This window comes from Fonsecaea pedrosoi (genome assembly GCF_000835455.1).
Source record: "Fonsecaea pedrosoi CBS 271.37 unplaced genomic scaffold supercont1.6, whole genome shotgun sequence".
Lineage (NCBI taxonomy): Eukaryota > Fungi > Ascomycota > Eurotiomycetes > Chaetothyriales > Herpotrichiellaceae > Fonsecaea > Fonsecaea pedrosoi.
This window is the reverse complement of record NW_013550610.1, coordinates 127,716-147,076: the sequence shown is the minus strand read 5'-3', so window position 1 is coordinate 147,076 and position 19,361 is coordinate 127,716. Positions and strand designations below refer to the sequence as shown.

The window sequence follows — 19,361 nt, the reverse complement described above, 5'->3', positions numbered from 1 at the left end:
TCGTACCAAACGTTATTTCTTCTCCACCTGGGCCGGCTCCAGACTGTTTTGAGTCGTTGATCTTTTCAAGCACTGTAATTACAAGTGTTTTACAGAAGGCGTCCGGTACGCTGTCAAGGGGAGAAAAAAAGAGAGAAATCGAGGTCAGAACAAAGAAAAAAGGGGGCTTGCAGAAAGACCAGGGCGGTAAAAAAAGGCAGAGATCATGGTGTCAAGACCCTCGACATCACCGAGACTTGTCCCCTCGGATCGACTGTCATGGTCCCGCCACGTCACGCTGGATCTGCTGCTGCTGATACTGGCCAACTCGGTCTTCCACCCCTGGATCACCCTCGTCTTCTACCTGTGTCTGGCCGCCGTGCACAAGCACAAGGAACCCCTGGCCTTTTACACGCTGTACTACACGGCGTTTCTGGTCGTCGCCGAACTGGCCGTCTGGCTCAACCACCGCCTCACGTACGGCCGCCACCGGAAAATCGATTGGGAAGACGAGGTGGTTGTCGTCACCGGCGGCGCCCGCGGGCTGGGCAGAGTGCTAGCAGAGATGCTCCTGAGAAAGGGCGCAAAGGTGGCGGTCGTGGACATCCACGGGCCGGACGAGGAGGCCCGCGAGGAGATGGAGCGCTGGGACCTTGTCTGGGAGGTTGTGGACGTGAGCAATGCTGCAGAGGTCCAGGGGGCGGTGGACCGGGTCGTTGACGACGTAGGTTGGACCGTCCTTCTGATTCTCTACTTCTTCTATTCTCTCGTAGGCTCACGATAGATATCAATCAGCTCGGTCGGCCGACAATCCTGATCAATAACGCAGCAACATCCATCAATGGCCTCCCTCTGATTTCTCCAGCGTCCTCGGAGTTGTCGACATCGACGCTGTCTCCCCAGCAAGCCACTAAAACCATCACCACCAATGCCCTCGGCCACTTCACCGCCCTGTCCGCCGTCCTCCCTCATCTACTCTCCTCGCCCCAGGGGGCTCACATCATAACCATCTCCTCGATCCTCTCGCATCTCAACCCTGCCCAACTAGCCGACTACAACGCGTCGAAAGCCGGCGTCTCGGCGCTGCACAACACCTTGTGTCACGAACTCCGCACTTGCCGCGATCCCACTGTCTTTGACAAGGTGAAGACCATCCTCGTCGAACCAGGTCAGCTCTCCACGCAGCTATTTGCGGACATTACACGAGTACCCTTCTACGCACACTTTTTCGGGCCCGTGTTGGAAGCCAAGGATGTAGCCAAAGAGATTGTGCGGTGGGTGGAAAGAGGTGACGGCGGAGTGATACGCATGCCCTTTTATGCCAAATGTGTGCCCTTTCTGAATGTGATGCCGGGGGCAGTGCAAAGGGTAGTGCGGTGGTGGAGTGGAATCGATCGGGCGATCGTGGCGAGGGAAAAGAATGCCTGAGGAAAGGCTGTACTGCCGGATCTGAAGGATACTGCAGGCAGGAGTCCGTTGTATGATATGTCAAAGTTGTAAAGTGGTTCGGCTCTTTGCTCGGAATCTGTCAAGTGGTCGGTACCCAAACCTTGGAAGACGTGCCTGAGCTTTAGTGAGCCGTCCCGTCTAGGCTCATCCCATCCATCAGACGCATGACGGTGGTTTCCTAATCATCATCATGGATCGTGATGCCAGTTTCTTTGACCACTTCCGCCACACCAAAGTCGGAGCCTTGATCCTCTTCCTGACTCCCTTTTGGTGGGATCTGCAACCCACCAGCCTTTCTCTTCACGCCTTGCGTCTCCCCATTCTCAACGGGCTCCTTCGTTCCATTTACAGTGTTGTCTGTCTTTTTGTCTGTGTCCTTTTTGCCCTTCTTCCGATTCCTGCGCTCCCGATTCCGTCTGGTCTTCTCCTCGTCTCTCTCCCTCCTTTCCCGTTCTTCTCGTTCCCACCTCTCGTCCTCCTCCTCCTTTTTAGCCTCTTCGTCCATGGCGCGCAATCTCTCATACTCTCTCCGTCGACTCGCCTTGTAGACGTGAAACTCTCCGGAGCCGGCACCGGCGCTGGAACCCTGGACATTCGCGACGATTTCGGGAGGCGCGGGTCGAGATTTCTGGACGGCGGTCGACGGGGGCGGGAGTTGGACGGGACGCGAAGGGTCGAGGAAGAGTGATTCCACTTCATGGGCCTGCTGCGAGATTGCGCGGGCGTTGGGGTTGGCAGTGTAGGCGCCACGAGCGCGTTTGAGCGGGCGGTGCGAACGAGGGTCGGCAGAGGTGGGGATGGCTTCTGGAATGGGTTCAGACATTTTGTCGAGTACCTAGTGAAGGTGGCTGTCTCTTTGTGGTTCCAAGCCCAGCCTGAGTGAGGATGAGGCGACGAAAGGATGGGGGAGAGAGTACCTCGTACGGCGCGCGAGATGCAACTGCAAAGTGACGTACGTACGAGGATCCCCGACTTTTTCTCGGCGCTAAAGAAACCAAAGATCCGCAGTAGCATCACGGCAGTTCTCCACGGTGAGGCATAACTCCATACGTGGCGACAAGTTCAACTTTCGCAGTCATGGTGGAACGAACTCTATGCATAGAATTATCCTATCTATTCCTGAAGGCTGCTTCTCGATGTTCATATTGTCAGGCGGCTTTTCTACTCCGCCATGAATCGGTGACGGGAAGAAAAGTCCACCGGACTGTCGATCGGTAGTGCTCGACCCGCAAGATGCAGAAAGGGACCGTGCCGAGTTTGAAAAGAACGTACGAGGTAGGCCAACTCCCTCTCAACCATTCGAGAAAACCCGTGCTTAGAGGGATAGAATGCATTGCGACTCCTCGACACCAGGCGGAGGAAGGCGAGGCCCCAAAATGCAGCCGGCCCGATTCCCGGGCGTCATGTTGCTGTCCAGTCGTCTCTCCGGGGAACGCCCAGCATTGCCGGCATGCGGAATTGGCTGCAAAAGATGGGCTACACGGTACGTTGCGAGAGTCTCTGTTTTCAAAAGCTCTGCAGATACTAGTTCTGACGAAAAGGGGGGAAGGACGGCGACGTAGACGCTTTGAACATTGTCCACGTTGCCGGGACCAAAGGTAAAGGCAGCACCTGTGCTTTCACACGATCTTTGCTGCAAGAATGGGGCAAACGAACCGGGTTCCCTACCAGGATTGGCCTCTACACGTCGCCGGATCTCACATGTATTCGCGAGCGGATCCAGATCAACGGGCAACCCATCTCCGAGGATCTTTTCACAAAGTACTTTTTCGAGATCTGGGACCGGTTATTCTTACGGCAGGATCGAGTGGCGGCCGAGGACGAGAGACAGCCCCGGTACCTGCAATTGGTTGCGTTACTGGCCATCCACACCTTTTCGAGCGAAGGGATCCAAGCGGCCATCTTTGAGACACACCACGGCGGCGAATACGATGCCACCAATGTGTTTGCGGCGCCCGTGGTGACAGGAATCACCTCGATCGGACTAGATCATCTGGCGCAGCTGGGGCCCGGGATCGAGGATGTGGCCTGGCACAAGGCGGGCATCTTCAAGCATGGGGCTCCCGCTTTCTCTGCTCCACAAATACCCGCGGTCGAAGCCGTGCTGAAATCTCGGGCTGCTGAAAAGGGCGTTCACCTTGAGATGGTCCCAGTCAATCCCTCGCTGCCTCTCAATACGAATGCGCTGCGTGCGCAGGTGCAACACATCAACTGTTCCCTGGCCATCGCCCTCGCTAACGCCTTTCTCTCCCGAAAGAGCCCCTCTGAAGAGAAGCAGCTCGGCGAGCAGGATGTCAGGAAGGGGATCGACAACTTCTCCTGGCCGGGCCGATTTGAGGTGATCCAGACTGCCACATGTACGTGGTTCCTGGACGGAGCTCACAATGAATTAAGCATTGGACAAGCGGTCGAGTGGTTTGCTGAGATGACGAGGACTTCGTTCGGCGACGGTGATGGACAAGATGCTCCGCCGTCTATGATCATCTTCTCTCATATGTCAGAAGAACGAGACGGTCCGTCATTATTGAGGGAGTTGGCAAGTGCGGTCAAACAGAATGGTGTCCCATGTCCTGAGATGGTGTTTACTACGTACCAGGAACGACGCGACGGGACCATTCGACCAGGTAGGCCGCCACATGCTGACCTACCTGTTTTGGGAGACTGACCGAAAGCAGACAAGACGTTGCATGTGCCGGACAAGGTAGTGGCGGATCTTCCGAGACAATACTGTGACCTGTGGGGGTCGATTTATCCAGACGCAAAGACCAGCTATGTGCCTTTTATTGAGGACGCGCTGGAGTATGCAGACGCGGTCGGCATGCATGGAAGGGGCCTGCAGGTATTGGTGACGGGCAGCTTACACCTGGTGGGCGGCGCAATTTACCTGCTGCGACAAGGGAAGGAGAAAGCGGATGAGGACGAGGAGAAGGGCAAGGACAAGGCTGAGTATTGATGAGGGCATGTACAAGGTACCATGGCGAGAATTGGTTGGATATACCAAATACGGGACGAGAATTTATGGGGGAATGTACAAGATACTCTGATGAGCATTGACTGGGAATATACAAGAGACTCGGTTCGCATAGCTTGTACACACACGTACTTGTTGATACAGATATACAGGTGCAAAAAGTCCCGTGCTTGATTGGCTGACGAGGCTGGGTATACCAAAAAGAGCTGATTGGGTAATGTTCAATCAACTTATCACGTGGAATATCACGTGATCATTATTTTGCTGCTGACCCCGAGTATTTTCAACCGAGGCTGTTGAAAAGAGGAGAGAGGATGATTCGGCGATTCCCCTAAACGGCTGACTGCCGGGGCAGCATGGCATGGGGGAAGCAAGTAAGAGCAAGTGCCCTTATACTGTACTTGGTACTCGTAGTCATCCTTGTGTGTTACATAAACTTGGACACGTATTTTGCATGCTGATTCTTTCCCACCCTACTACCTAGGTACGCTGTTTCGGCTATTCAGCTATCGACCTACATACCTACTTGCTCAGCTACTCAGCGACTCAACTACTCAGCTACCTACTTCCCCATCGATCTTCGGACCAGAGCACATACATATACATATATCTCTCTACCTAGGCATCCTACCTACATACCTAACCTAGGGTACACACATCAACACACGCACGGAAACTTTTCAGCGTTTCATTCTCACCCCCAACTTCTAAGCTCGATTTCAATTCCTCGGTTGCTTTGTGTTTACATTAGCCAGAACCATGTCCAGCCAAAGCAAATACAAGTACTCGGACATTGTCTTTGAGATCAAGGGTAAGGTTGGGATTATCAAGGTATGTTACCAACCCCTACCTATCTAGGATACCGAGAAGTATACTTGTACACTCCATTTCCTTTCCATTTCCTCCCAAAGAGAAAGAAAGCAAGCAATGAAAATGTCATGAATGAAAGACCTACCCACCCACCCTATGGCACTCACTAACCTCTTCTTTTAATGTGCGGATCTCCAGCTCAACCGGCCCAAGGCCCTCAATTCCTTTGGCGGGTCCCTCCTCCTTGACACCGTTCAGGCCCTGCGCGAGCTCAACGAACACCCAGACACCGTCTTCACCGTCCTCACGGGCGAGGGCAGGTTCTTTTCCTCGGGCGCCGATGTCAAAGGTACGTTTGGTTACCTAATATACCCTCCTACCTTGATAGGTATCTACTTGGTTTATATATTATTCCCAAGACTGATATAAAGCCGCCCCTGGTCAGCCCACGCCAACAAACCGGTCGAAGAATTCCCTCACCCGGCAGCAAAGAAAATCGACTTTATGGCCAAAAGCAGCACCAGTAAGTTTCCCCCACGTTTTCCGAGGAAGGGGGGAAAAGAAGACACAAAACCAACCTTTTTCTCTTGTCAAAACACAGACGTCGAACTCCTCCGCTCCATGATCGACCATAAAAAGGTCCTCGTGCTCGCGCTCAATGGTCCAGCGATCGGCGCAGGCGCCGCGTGGTTCCCCGGTGTCGCCGACATCGTCCTGGCCGCCGACTCGGCATACCTCCAGGTGCCGTTCAGCGCACTGGCCCTGGTACCCGAGTATGGTTCCGCCACGTCCTTTGCGCACTCGATCGGCCCCCGCCGCGCCAACGACATCCTCATGCTCGGCCGCAAGGTCACCGCCCAGGAACTCGAGCAGTGGGGGCTGGTCAACCGCGTCTTTCCCACCCAGGGTTTCCACCAGAAGGTCGACGAGTTCCTCGCCGAGCAGCTCGCCGTCAACGACGGCAAGTCCATGATGGAGGCCAAGCGCCTGCAGAACCTCGCCCTGCGGCGGGACCGGATGCTCGCCGTCCACGAGGCCGCCGACGCCCTGGCCGAGAGGTTTGTCGAGGACGCCCCGAAGCAGAGGTTCGCCGAGAAGAGTCGGCTGTTGCTTGGTAAGTTCTTTTTGACGATGCCCAGGCCTCTCTCTTTTGTGTTTTTGGCGCTAACGAGAGGATCCCAGAGAAATCAAAGTCTCGCTCGAAACTGTGAAGGAGGAGGAGGAGGGGAGAGACTTGATTTGGAATTGCGAGGGTTTAAGGAGGAATCGTAGCGCTGTACTCGCTAGCAGTGCGTACATACATAGTGGTGGTAGTTGTGCATAGTGGTAGTTTTGTTGGCGGCGGGACAAAAAGAGATTCTTCATCACCAATCAATCATGTCCCACCTCACTACATACATTGTACTCCCTAGTAACCATTTCCCTCCCCCTTGGATCTGGAATTAATTATTGTTTCCCACCCCTGCTTGCCTGGTATTAGCTTTGTAGCTTTGTACCTTTGCAATGGGATAACCGAGGTTCATGCTTTTCATGCGCGGCCCCCCAATGTCTCCATGACATTCGGACTTGGTCATTTGACTGGTACATACTGGTGGGCGGGCTTTTGTCTCCAACCTACCTACCTACCTTCATATTATTCAATCCTCACTTGGCGCGCCGCCGAGAGTGACTTGATAGCGGGGTTCAAAGACAGCCTGGGACATTTCGTCAAGGGACCCGCGATATATATATATATATATATATATGCTGGTGGTGTCGCACTGCACCGCACCGCACCGGCTGCTCAGCGTGAGACTGTCACCTTTCACACAAAGGGTGTGACACACAACACAGAGAGTGCCCAGGGAAACCAAAAAAACCATGGCTAGCGCAAAGGAACAGAGCATCCCGCCTGTCGCCCCGACCAGGCTGAGACAAATCGCTCTCATTACAGAAGACTATGATCGGGCTCGAGATCTGTTGGTATGTGAGACCAGTTTACATACATACATATTGTCTGCCCTGTTTCCCCCCCCACAGGCCCCTCCTCTCGATGTCAATGTCAATGCCAGCTCACTCACACACCTTGTACGACAACCAAAAGACCAGGGTTCTCGACACGGAAGTCGTATTCGTGGATCCGCAGGTGGCTCAATGGGGTCTGAAGAACTTTCTAGGTACAAAAATACCCTCGCTGCCCCGTTCTTGGGGGTGGATGGTTTCCCGTTGTGCAGGCCTTTTCTCAAATGCTTCGATTCTGATTGATCTTAATCTCGTAAACTCTCAGTGGCCGTTGGAGGTGACCTGATTGAAGTGTGCTCTCCGTTCAAACCCAATACGACGGTGGGGAGACTACTCGAGAAACGCGGCGACGGTGGGTACATGATCATCATGCAGACATTGGACGCCGCGTCGAGGCGGAAATACATCGAGTCGAGGAACCTGGCCAGGGTCATCTTCCACCACTCGCACGGAGATGTCGAGTGTGTCCAGTATCATCCAAAGGGGATTGCCGGTAAGTGTGCTTCGTGGGGCTTTCCGCTGTTTGGGACGTGCGATGAGACGCTGATCAGACTGAACATCGCAAAAAGGGGGAATGATGCCGGAATTGGATTCCCATACCCCGTCGGCCACGAACTCAACCCCACTGGAGAGCCCCTTTAGTCCATGGCACGCCTGCGGATCGGATTACCCAAAGTACTCGGCCGGGATGAGGCGTCGCGCACACCTGAAGCTGGTCAGGGCAGTTCTCCGCTTGGCGCCCGGCCAAACCGACGTCCACGCCGCCGCTCAGCAATGGCAGGACTATTTTGGGGTGGAGAGACGAGGGAGTGAGCTGGTCTTCACAAATGCCCGCCTGAGTTTCGTGCCGGGAGTGGAGGGGTCGCCCGAGGGGCTGGAGAGCATCACTATTGCAGTTCAGGGCAAGGAGAGGCTGGACAAGATGTTGAGAGTGGTGAGCGACGAGGGTCTTTGCGGGAACGGATGGACGAACATGCTGGGCGTCAAATGGTACTTTGAGCTCCAGGGCGAAGAGAATGACCAAGCAAAGGGACGAGAGAGCAGACTCTGAACCTGTGATCAGCATGAAAAGAGCAGTGGTGATGGTTATTGTCTCATGGACCCATGTGCCCTCGCTGCGCCTACAGCATCTTCATTCCGCATTGCCGCAGTGACTGCGGATGATCAACCATCCCGTGCCTGATGTCATTCGTGGCGCGTTGGTTACTGAGGAGGTGGGAGGCTTCGAGGCTTCAAGGCTTCAGCCTTGGTGCAGTAGGAATGCGGCGATCGCTGTGGGGGGGAGGGGGGGGGATGACAATGTTTACCGATTGGCTGCAAATCAACCTTTTCCAGCAAGGGTCAATCTTGTGGCGCAGTAGCAGATATTCCTCATAACTCACAAACGAACCACTACAAGTAGGCTCTATTATGTTCTCGGAACAAAAGATTGGATTAGTGTGCCAATATTGCGAAAATGTCTCGAGTTGTCGTCGTGAAACAGTCATGTCCACTGCACGGCTTTGATTCACATTCTTGTCCTGCCTGCCTGTCTAGGTCACTAGACATATTAGGGACGAGAGGAAGTGTGACAGTAAACCCAAGTTATTGTACTCGGCAGACTTGCAAGTTCTGAGCCCTTTGAAGCAACTCAGCCGAAGGGTCTGTGTATAAAAGAAACTAAATATCAAACAAGTTAGCCAACACCTTTTGGTTCACTTCCTTGTCTGTTTGCAGTATTGTCTCATCACAAAAACTGTCTCATCTCGGTCTGTGAGCCCTTTGATATTATTGTCGTGAACCTGTCTATAAACCCGCGACAGAAACAGAAAATGACACTTCATCGCCAGGGCGATGGCGCCAGCACGAGTCACTCTTCGGGTCCTTCACTGCTTTCTCCCACAGCCACGCATTTATCACTTCCATCAGATTGCCCTCGCACCGTGTTCTTCATCATCCATGACATCAAAGCTCGTTTATCTGGTAGCTGCACAGACGAGTACTGGAAAGAATACCCACTTGGAATCGACGACTGGAAGATCCTACATAGTTTCCTTGACAACAGTGGTTGGAAAGTGCGGTATGTCTTGAAGCCCAGTCTCGATTCCTTCATGTTGGCTCAAGCTAATCCACCGGCTCCGGCGTCTACAGGTTTGACTATTTTTCCCGAATTTCAACCTTTGTCCACCGTATGCCTTCTTCCGCCCACGAAGCCTTCCTCTATGAGTTCTACTATCAGCTTCGGTCCAAGCTGAGCCGCCTTTGCGCGGGGGACCAGGAGCTCGAACAGTTTGTGGCGCGGATCATAGCTCATGGGAGTGCCGATGTGGTCGGTAGGACAACCTGCGACAAACATCAACCTGATAACTACATCACATACCGGGCTGCACCAACCTATGGTCTCTTTCTCGAGTTCGCCTGGTCACAAAATCGCAATAAGCAACCGGAACTGGCCGAGTTCTATCTACTGGAAGCTAAGCGACTTACTCAGATGGTGATTGGCATCGATTGTGACTCCGCTCGAACAAAGAGAGTGACTCTACGCACTTGGAGACGCGGCAATGAAGATCATAGTGATACCAACAGCGGTCTCATTGAATACTCTCAGGTTAGTACGTCCAACCCGGTCTCGGACGATTGCTTATTCCGACGGCCTCCACAGGAACTTCGATCGAAAAATGGTGTGCGTGTCTCCGGTCGTCCCTTGAGAATATCAGTGCTCGACATAGTGCCTCTGGAGCATGTCCCGCTCTCACTGCACAACGCGACCATCGACTTCTCGGTTGACGAGCTTTGCGGGATTTTGGAGATGGCAGAAGAGCAACAGACATTGGTGAAAGCTGCCGAGGGCGAGGGTGTACATCAATGAGCCAGCACGAAATGAGTGGCACCTTCAGCTCGCTGTGTGCGCCCGTTGCTGTATGCCGCAACGCGATCGATCCCCAATTCAAATCCGAAGCCGAACTCGCCGAGGCCGGCATGCTCCTCCCAAATGTACGACATACCTTGAGCAACGCTTTTCTTTCCTGCCTGTCTTGGGCGCTTTCGGCGAGGACAAGTCACACGAGACCCGCATCAGATACCCGACAGCCAGGCTTGGAGGCACCAGACCGAACCAAGAATACAAACGACAGTGATTACGACCAATGATAATAATAATAATAATAATAATACCAGCACAAGCACCAAGACCCCCCCCCTCTTGGCCCCCCCCAAAAAACCAAGTAACCCTTGAGTTCAGCTCGTGATGCAGGCATGCTATTCGGTGGACCTGAATAAAGGATCGGCGTCTATTGTATTTTCTTTTCTTTTCAATTCTATTCATGCTAGGTCTCAAATGTCTTGCCTAAATCAAGACAGCAACCCAAGACAGAGACAGTGATAGCGTCAGAGATAGCATAGGTAGTGACCAAAAAAGGCACACGCCACAATAAATCACAGTTTGTAAACGCCCCTCCATCCCCCATGTTGCTGCACTTCTGTTCAATACCGGTGGGATAGTTCTCCCCTGCGACAGAGGCTCAAACCCGAATGATAGTCCATGTTAATATTGCGTAGGCAAATTACCATAGCCAATCCAGTTTCCTACTGTACCAAGGGTGAAGCATCGAAGGATCGAAACCCTTGGAGGAAAAGGGTGATATGCAGCCAATCGGCAAATATTGAGATCACCGCCGTATTATTTCTGATCGATGCGTCCATGTAATATTTGGTTGCTGGCAATATGGCCTACAATCTAGGTAGATTTTTGGACTTGAGGTTAAGCATTTGTCTAGTTGGGGAGAAGCGGATGATGCACTAATCCCAATCCGGAATCTCGAGCCTGGTCCCCACAGAGAGTTCAACGGGAGTTCCCATGCGAGCCAGGATCTGAGACAAGCCAAGCGAAAGAATTTTTGCTGGATTTGTGGAGAACTTGCACAGCCTTGCAGCTCGCATGACCCTCTTCACCTGTTTTTGCAGGGGGTTACATCTGGGGAAAAATGGCTCGTTGTCACCACCACCACCACCACCACCATCGTCATAGGTCTGGGCTGTTTCTAAGTATACCACAAGGAACACACGGAAAGTTTGGAAAAATATGACTGCAAGTCTGTGGACTGAGCCTCATAATATGAAAACATGTGACCACCTATCTAAGCGTAGGGCAGTCCCAGCCTCTTGTTTTAGTTCGCCTATACTAAGTGAGGTCAGTCGATCAACCTTTCCCTCAAACATATAAAGGGTCGCATCCGTCTGGCTCAAAGCATTCGGTCGCTCCCAACGCCATCACAGTTATCAGGAGCAGATATTGATCACAAAGCATACCACGTCGCAACACCGACAAGTCTCCAATCAGTGCACGTCAAAACACCTTCAACTTACCGCCTGTCTCACTCACCCCGTCCACTTCTTTTAGCCATGCTCTTCCTGTCCACGGCCGCGGCCGCGTTGGCCCTCCTCTCCACCGCCAGTGCCGTCCCCCTCAAGGCCGAAAAGCGGCAAGACGCCGTCGACGTCACGTTTGGCCTGGTCGTCGGCAACGTAGACCTCTTCGACAGCAACGAGGTCCAGTACTTTGGGTTCTCCTACGCCAACAACTCGGCGTATTTTGGCCAGATCAGGTACCAGACGTACTCGGAGCCGCTGGTCATGGCTGGGGCGCACGTCGGCGGCGACACGCAGGGCACCTTGGTCTTCGACTCGATCCACTCGAGCCCCACGGGCTGGCAGAACGGCTACATCCAGCCGGACAAGACGGCGCCGTTGCAGTTCACCGTCCCTCACACGGGCGGCAGCGTCCCCGCCGACGCCGCCTCCACGGGCTTCTCCTTCAACCAAGCGGGTTCGCTGGTGTGGGACGGTGAGAACAAGTTCTGGGCCTGCCAGAACCCGGAACTCCAGGCCCTCAACACCTACCAGATCTGGTGGAACGGTGCGGGCGAGTTCCCTCTCGGCGTCGACTGCAAAGGACCCATTGACGCCAACATGGTTGCTGGCTGCTAAGGCGTGTGCAACTAAGCGCTCGGGATTCGCCCATCTCTTTTTCTCGCATTGCCATGGAGTTTTGGTTGGTCTAGTCTTTTTCGCTTTTTGTCGTCTGCATTGCACGGGGTAATTGGTCGGTGCTTGTTATCTAAATGATTTCTCATCTGTTCTGATATTGTCAGGTGCTGAATAGTACTTAATATCATATACTTAATCAACCCTCAAGACACACAAGAGTTCATGTGAGGCGACCCTTTTCGAATAAAATTACGGAATCGGGGGGAAAAAAAAAAGAAAAGAAAAAGACATATTCTAGAGGAAAACGATCAATTGTATATTGCTCTACCACTGCGACACAAAGCCATCATACTGTCAGACCTTTGTGAGACAATCATCGAGGAAAAACCCCTAAAAAAAACTCCCCACCCCGGACCCTCACTTACCATGACTTATTGTTTTCACTTACCTTGTCGGTTTGGCTGCTTTTCGCCAGACGTCTTTATTGTCGTCGAGATCAGTAGTAGCCTGCCACTGCCACTTCACGTCTGTTTGGTCAGCTTTCTAGCAGGGCCTTTTCATTGCTTACCTGTTTTGGAGGATTCACTTGAGATAAAATAGTGTATCTCCTCAATTGGGGAAAGGGAACTCAGGGGAACTTATTTGCGGGAATAGTGGTAGGGGCTGTCCGCATCGGAAATTGCGCCGCGTCTTCCATACTTTCCGCTGGCGTCACGAGTCGTGCCACCATAAGTCCCGTACTCTGCTTTGACCGCTGCAGTCACAGCGGTGGCCAAGCGGTCATAGTCTTCGGAGGACCAGGTCCGAGCAGAGCAGGTGTTGGAAGAACCAGAACCGGAGCCAGAGCCAGAGCCTGAAGAAGAGCCATCCTTCTTGTCCGAAGACGCCCCGCCGCAGGATTTTGAATCAGAAGGCATTGTCAAGGTGCAATTGGAATTTGATGGGTTTTCGGAATAGTTGGTGAGAGTGTTGATAGGTCTTGGCCTTTTGGAAGTTGAGAAGAGCGGTGGGATTGAGAGAGCTGGAGTCTTTAGAGAATTTTGTTTTTCTTGCCTCAAAGATGAAGGTGTTGATTTTGTTGCGGAGCTTTTGGTATGGAGAGAAGCACTGGAGCGTGGAATACTTCGAGATATTTAAGGGCCCCAGAATCGAGTCCCCACGGCAAGAGACAGGGTGGTACACAATGGGTCAATGCCTTTCGAGAGAGCTGCCTCAGACAATGCCCCATTGAGGTAGCATGAGGTTCAGGAATACAAAGCCGATATCAATGGGAAAAAGACCTAAATCCTGTCATCCATCAATGAGCCTTTGTTGGCGTTCGCTGCAGCGTTCAAGGAGACATTCTAGTTGCATAAAGTCTTGGACAATGCTTCACTCGTGCCTTCGAGTCCTTCATTGTTCTTCCACAAAGACCGTAAGAAGAGAGACCATTTGACTTCTGGAACTGTAGCGGGGCTGACAGGGAGCCTGACAGGTTGAAGGTTTCTACCGCGACGTGTTGAAATGTTGGCTTGATGTATGCTGATTTGAGTTAAAAGCTCAGGGCGAGGAAGAGTTGTATGTGCTGCCCAAGTCTAGATGAGCATTGGGTTGCGCCTTGCACGAGTATCACTCACAACTTAGTGGTCCAAACAGAACAGGAAGCATTCGAGGAACCTACGAGGACGCTAATAGCCTGTGTGGCTTTCCGGATGGGGCAATAGCGTCTTTTTAGTCTGTATTAGCACTAACCTTATCGCCAAGTCTGGCAGGGTCTGGATTCCTACATTCGGTTTCTTGTCACTCGTCACCTTTTCTGCTTGAACAGTCGAGATAGATTGCTGCTACCCCGTGAAGTTTGTGAAGCAGAACGGCTGGCTCACGACTCATGATGGTGATGGCGCTTCTGGAACTAGTCAGACCCCAGACAGCGATCGGTTTCCCACACATCCACTGCTTTATCGAGGTGTCCCTTCGTGAACACCGCACCATAAATGGCACGCAATCAGTACCACCGCACATACCAGTTCTCAGCTGGGTTGCTTGCCACTTCCCCAGCCGTCAGATTCTGGTCCAAACATGAATACATGCCTTGACTGCTTGAATATATCGAGGACTTTTGATCATACGTATCACGTGTACCCGTGACGTGACGCGAACGCGTCGCGTCACGTAGTCTATATTTTCGCGATGGAGTGTGCCCCGCCGAGACGAATATACGCCAGGCTACTCTTCACACAATAACCGTAGCGTTGCTCCTGTCACCCTCTCTTGTGTCAAAGTATAGCATGTATGTGTCATGTCCGGAGTTGTTCGGTCGATCACAAGCACCAAACGAAAGACCACGCCTGCACCTACAGCGGCGAGGAAGCGACCACGACCAAATGGTACGGAAATCACCTCTAGCGCTCGACCCTCGAAGAGTCAACGGACTCTGACCCAAGTCGAATGGATCTCCACCTTCTCTCCGAGCTTCGACGACCGCGACATGCAGTATCTAGATGACGTGAAAAAGCCGAATGCGGCACCAAAACGGCCCCGTCCGAGAGCACAAAAGCCTGATTCTACATTGACGCAGATGGATTTCTTCGGTTTGACACCTCGAGACCATCAAGAAATTGATGACACTATGATTGATGATTCAAAATGGGAACGTGACAATTGCGTTGTGCCACAACTGGACGGAACATACGACAGCCCGAGGAGGCCTCGAAAGCGCAAAGCGACTCCGAAGGCCACCAGTCTGCCAGGCCAGAAGACCGAACCCTCCAACCAAGATAGCCAGGCAGAGTATAAACCTAGGAAGAGAAAGAAAAAGGTGGGATTCGCGGATAATGGGAGCGCAGAGGCAACTCGAAGGTCATCTAAGCGACTGGCAGTAAAGGATGAAGTTCTCTCAGATCCGGTGAAGAACTTCGATTATTTTGCGCAGGCATTGACCGATCAGGTAGAAGACAGAAAACACCACGCCGCGGATGAATCCTTGGACCGACCTTTGGAGATTGAGGACTCAACAGATGAGGTGGAGATTACATCCGATACGGTTTTGGGAAAACAGGACTCTGCCCTGCCCAAAACGCCAAAGCGGAAGACGAACGTCGTTCTCTCAAGCCAGTCCCCGGAAAGCCTATGTGAGAGTACACACAAGAGCAACCGAAAGACCCCCGAAACCCTTTCCACACTTCGCCGAGCACCATTAGCTGAACGATCGGTCAATATACCTCCGGAAGTCTCTCCAACTAGGAAAGAAATGAACAGGTCGCGGACCCCGAGGCGTGGTTCGCCGAAGAGCAAGGTGATCGTCCTGAAGCTTCCAAAGCGCGACCAGCTTCGACGTCCCGCACGTATTGAGGACTCTCAAGTCAATTTGTGGTCAATTCCGTCATCCTCGCCAGAGTTTACAAGATCTGCTCCCACCGTTCAAGCACCCACGACTTTGAATAAAGCGACCAAGGATTTTGAAATTCCTCCCACAAGCCAACTGCAAGAAAGTGGATTGACTACCTTAGTTTCCGCGAGTGAGGACAATCTGCCAAACTTGAGTCAGATTTTTGCGAGCAGGAGCGGTAGCTCAAGGGGAGACATTGCCGTGGACTCTCTACAAGAAGAAAACCTAAGCGTGATTGTTCGAGACTTTGCTGACGCTCATTCTCCGCCGTCCAAGTCCACTGCTCCAGGTCTTGACTGCTTCATCAGATCTTCGCCGCCCGTTCTCGCAGAGACACAGGATCCGAATGAGCACGCGCGTGAATCCTTGGAGGAAATTTGCGACGCTGCAGATTTCGGCTCGCCAATTGCAAACGATACGCAGTTCAATATCCAGATCCTGCATCGTGTGTCATCCCCTATGCAACCAGAACAATTTCCTGGGCAGTCAGACGCCGGATCTAATGCTGTTATATCCTCCGCACCGCCGCCGAATGGTTGTGATGATGCCGGTAAAGAGGGTGAAGCTCCACACTCTGGTGGCCCAGACATTGATCATGTGCAGCCTTCGGACTCGTCACTATTGATTCCTACTCTGCTAGGAGGATGCGGCGCAGATGCAGAAGGCGAGGCGCCTGAGATACAAGATGAGGAAGCAGAAGAGGTACCTCTGCCAAAACCGGTGTTTGTGCATCCAGCAAGCACACATCGGAAGATGGCAAAAGCGCCACGGAGCGACAAGTTGCATACCTCTTCACCTACCCTTTCATTCGGAAGACACGTCACGCAAAGATCTGTTTATCCCGCGTCAATTCCTCACCCGTCACAAATATCGACCCAAGATGTCACGCAAGGATTTCTCCCACAATCATCGCTTCCACAATTGCCTCAGGAAGGGTTGCTCGAAGGCGAACCTGACAAGATTTCGATCAAAGACTCCAGTTCTTCGAGCATTCCGCTCAGTCAGATTCCCCAGCATGTTGGGCCGGAGGAATCTCAACTGAATGGCTACATCAATGCGGCTCAAGAATCTAGTTCTGAAGATGATTTTGATCTTGATCTAGATCCACCTTCACTGCCAGTTCAGCCATCTCGAGCACCTGCTGCTCTTCTTCAACAGCATACCGAGCAACTCATGGCGCACAAAGTTAGATCGGGAACTCCGACGCTGATCAAAGACAGTCACGCTTTCAAATGTGAGGAGTCTCTGCAATGCTCACAACCCAAAGAAACTCAATCCGGACCCGAATCGACAGCCGCGCACTCGCCCGAACCCTCCCTACCGTCCTCTCCAGAACGGCTAGCACCGTTGCAGAAACAGTATTCACCTATCCCTGGATTCGACAACGACACGCAATCGAATTTTACACAGAATGGACACGTCACGGCCGCGTATATTCATCGACAGCGCGAGTCTGGGACATTCCCCAAATGGTTTGTTCCCACGCCGTTCCAGGTCCCGGGTTATACGAGAAGGAAATAGACTGCGGTCCATTATAACTCGACGGGAAATTGGTGTTGACGTTGACTGTTTGAGCTTTTTCGTCCCTTTGCTGGTTCTGGAGCTGTCCCGATTTCCTGGTAGCATGAATTTGTGTTTCTGCGCGCGCAGTCATCCCATGGTAAGCCCATGGTAAGCCCATGGTAAAGCATGCATCGCATTCTTTGTACATCTTCTGTTGTCTTTTGCTATCTGGAAGATCGTGGCATGGGTCTGTCGTGTGCAATGGCACTGTTTCTAGCAGTTTGTGAACGGATCGAGTTACATTGCGCAGCATGCGCTACAAGGCACTGATGAAAAGGTCAAATTAGGCAAGGAGTTTTTGCAGGTGAAATGACCGAGTGAAATATCACTCAAGAAATATCTCGGCCGCTTCAAAAAGAGGAAATAGTCCTAACTCCTGAAGAGTCTTAATGCTTCGACCTCTCCCGTATCCTCCTCATCCACACGCAGCCCATCCACTCCGCCCGTATCGTCGTCTTCAACACTGTCTCTTTCCCGCTCGTCCAATGCCCCAACTTTGCCCAATAGACTGCCGAAGAACTCGTCACGGGCCGGCTCGGTCCACGTCGAGCGATCCTCGGGCGCCATGAAGTTCTCCAGCTTCTCGTGCACCGTGTACCGGACCTTGCGGCCTTTGCTGGCCTTGGTGTCGACCCTCTTGTGCTTGCTGCCCGACACGTGGAGCTTTGCCGGCAGCACCGACGTGCCGGCGGGACCGTCGGTGAGGATGGCGGCGGAGCGCGAAGCGATGAGGTCACGCAGCAGGGACTGGTAGAATGGCCCGTCATCGTAGGTCTGGGTCGCGGGCGAGAAGGACTGGGCGACGAGTTTGGAGGACTCGGTCGCGAGATAGGTGTCGAGCACGTCTGTGAGCCGCGAGGTCGTGGTCGACTGGTGGGAGGGCCTGAGCAGTTTCGACCGCGGCGCGGGATCGACCACCGGCTGGGTTTTGGTGTGCCATTTGTCGATCACGCTGCGGCGGTGCGCGTGGGCGTCCGCTTCGAGGAGGGTGTAATGCTCCCAGAGCTCCGGCAGCGGAGTTGTTCTCGTCGGGTTGAGCGGGCGTTTTCGCTTCAGAGTCTTCTTTTCCGGCCTGTCATCAGACGACAAGGGCCCTTCTCGGGCGGACAGGATGGCCGTGCGGATGGAGTCGACGGTTGACCACAGCGCCAACGCGGCATCTTCAGCTTGTTTCGCTGCCGTCTTCACCTCCTCTTCGTCGACCAGGGGTGAAGGCAGGTCGTTCATGGCCGTGATGCCTTTCTGCAGCTTGATCCTGGCATCGAGGAGGCGATCAAAGGTTTGCCGCTGTTGCTTGACTGCTTGACCTTTTTTGACGTCGGCAGCGGTGCCAGCTGACAATGCCGACGCCAGTGCTGCTGTCGATGCAGATCCGAATGCAGCTTTCCTCAATTCTTCGCGCTCCGCGCTTCGAGTGGATTTTCCGGCTCGTGTTGGAGGCGGTGAGGCGGCTGATGATCTCGAGGAAGACGAGGAAGCGCCATCGTCGTCGTCGTCGTTCATGCCAATGTCAGAGTCGTCCAAAGAGTGCTCCTCTGATAAATCTGATTCATCCTCCTCTGCCTCGTCTAGCGAGTCTTCTCCCGTTTCATTGATATCCTTCTGTGTCGTCGCCTGGCGCTCCTGAAGACCAAGATCCTTGAACCGTTTTGCGTTGTCTGCGCCGAGTGGTTCATCCTTCTCGGAATCTTCATCTTGATCTACCTCTGACCCTTCCGAGACCTCTTCAGAACCAGACATCTCCTCATGCCTGGGAGCAAAGGGATCTTCCTCCTGTTCTTCGTTGACGGGCGCAAAGGGGTCATCGTCTTCCTCATTTTCAAGTGCGCTGCGACTTACAGCCACTCCTCCATATTTTGCGTCCAGCGATGGCTGCTCTGGCTGCCTCAGTGCGCTCTTTCCCACGGTTTCATAGTGTGACCGACTGAAGTCTTCTTGGAGGCCTGGTTCGTTTCCGGAGTCTTCGTCGTCGCTCGGGCGCAAGTCATATGCATCGTCTTCCGGGTCATAATCTGCCAGGTGTTAGTGCGCGAAGAAGGAAAACCAACAAATTCCACGACTTCAACGACTGACCTTTTACTTTCTTCCGCTCCAGATCAGCGAATTGCTCCCGAAGACTCGGCATTTTATCACGGTGCTCTACAAGGTGACGGGGGTCGCGGTGTCACTGGCTCTTTTTCTGCAATCGAAATAATTTTTGTTGGAGAATTTCGCCGCAAGGATTCCCCGCAGGCCCAACGCCACGCGCTAATAGGG

At 53.0% G+C, this 19,361-nt stretch overlaps 10 protein-coding genes across 10 annotated transcripts; 7 read left to right on the top strand and 3 right to left on the bottom strand.

The window, feature by feature from the left end:
- Positions 1 to 205: 205 nt before the first annotated feature.
- On the top strand, positions 206 to 1,407 carry Z517_09035 (uncharacterized protein; the record flags this gene model as incomplete). The annotated part of the gene is made up of 2 exons (XM_013424945.1): positions 206 to 703; positions 775 to 1,407. The coding sequence occupies 2 exons, from the start codon at positions 206 to 208 to the stop codon at positions 1,405 to 1,407; spliced, it is 1,131 nt and encodes a 376-aa protein (XP_013280399.1).
- Positions 1,408 to 1,606: 199 nt separating this feature from the next.
- Positions 1,607 to 2,251, bottom strand: Z517_09034 (uncharacterized protein; the record flags this gene model as incomplete). The annotated part of the gene is made up of 1 exon (XM_013424944.1): positions 1,607 to 2,251. One exon carries the CDS (start codon positions 2,249 to 2,251, stop codon positions 1,607 to 1,609), a length of 645 nt encoding a protein of 214 aa, XP_013280398.1.
- A 627-nt stretch (positions 2,252 to 2,878) lies between these two features.
- On the top strand, positions 2,879 to 4,381 carry Z517_09033 (uncharacterized protein; the record flags this gene model as incomplete). The annotated part of the gene is made up of 3 exons (XM_013424943.1): positions 2,879 to 2,911; positions 2,978 to 4,052; positions 4,104 to 4,381. 3 exons carry the CDS (start codon positions 2,879 to 2,881, stop codon positions 4,379 to 4,381), a joined length of 1,386 nt encoding a protein of 461 aa, XP_013280397.1.
- Positions 4,382 to 5,158: 777 nt separating this feature from the next.
- On the top strand, positions 5,159 to 6,420 carry Z517_09032 (uncharacterized protein; the record flags this gene model as incomplete). Its single annotated transcript, XM_013424942.1, has 5 exons — positions 5,159 to 5,230; positions 5,408 to 5,558; positions 5,655 to 5,732; positions 5,811 to 6,323; positions 6,392 to 6,420. The coding sequence occupies 5 exons, from the start codon at positions 5,159 to 5,161 to the stop codon at positions 6,418 to 6,420; spliced, it is 843 nt and encodes a 280-aa protein (XP_013280396.1).
- Positions 6,421 to 7,069: 649 nt separating this feature from the next.
- Z517_09031 (uncharacterized protein) lies at positions 7,070 to 8,261 on the top strand (the record flags this gene model as incomplete). Its single annotated transcript, XM_013424941.1, has 4 exons — positions 7,070 to 7,171; positions 7,293 to 7,365; positions 7,476 to 7,703; positions 7,780 to 8,261. 4 exons carry the CDS (start codon positions 7,070 to 7,072, stop codon positions 8,259 to 8,261), a joined length of 885 nt encoding a protein of 294 aa, XP_013280395.1.
- Positions 8,262 to 9,380: 1,119 nt separating this feature from the next.
- Z517_09030 (uncharacterized protein) lies at positions 9,381 to 10,058 on the top strand (the record flags this gene model as incomplete). Its single annotated transcript, XM_013424940.1, has 1 exon — positions 9,381 to 10,058. One exon carries the CDS (start codon positions 9,381 to 9,383, stop codon positions 10,056 to 10,058), a length of 678 nt encoding a protein of 225 aa, XP_013280394.1.
- A 1,532-nt stretch (positions 10,059 to 11,590) lies between these two features.
- Z517_09029 (uncharacterized protein) lies at positions 11,591 to 12,175 on the top strand (the record flags this gene model as incomplete). The annotated part of the gene is made up of 1 exon (XM_013424939.1): positions 11,591 to 12,175. One exon carries the CDS (start codon positions 11,591 to 11,593, stop codon positions 12,173 to 12,175), a length of 585 nt encoding a protein of 194 aa, XP_013280393.1.
- Positions 12,176 to 12,619: 444 nt separating this feature from the next.
- Z517_09028 (uncharacterized protein) lies at positions 12,620 to 13,092 on the bottom strand (the record flags this gene model as incomplete). The annotated part of the gene is made up of 3 exons (XM_013424938.1): positions 12,620 to 12,702; positions 12,744 to 12,760; positions 12,875 to 13,092. The coding sequence occupies 3 exons, from the start codon at positions 13,090 to 13,092 to the stop codon at positions 12,620 to 12,622; spliced, it is 318 nt and encodes a 105-aa protein (XP_013280392.1).
- Positions 13,093 to 14,453: 1,361 nt separating this feature from the next.
- Positions 14,454 to 17,063, top strand: Z517_09027 (uncharacterized protein; the record flags this gene model as incomplete). Its single annotated transcript, XM_013424937.1, has 1 exon — positions 14,454 to 17,063. One exon carries the CDS (start codon positions 14,454 to 14,456, stop codon positions 17,061 to 17,063), a length of 2,610 nt encoding a protein of 869 aa, XP_013280391.1.
- Positions 17,064 to 17,474: 411 nt separating this feature from the next.
- Z517_09026 (uncharacterized protein) lies at positions 17,475 to 19,230 on the bottom strand (the record flags this gene model as incomplete). The annotated part of the gene is made up of 2 exons (XM_013424936.1): positions 17,475 to 19,117; positions 19,179 to 19,230. 2 exons carry the CDS (start codon positions 19,228 to 19,230, stop codon positions 17,475 to 17,477), a joined length of 1,695 nt encoding a protein of 564 aa, XP_013280390.1.
- Between the last annotated feature and the right edge of the window lie 131 nt (positions 19,231 to 19,361).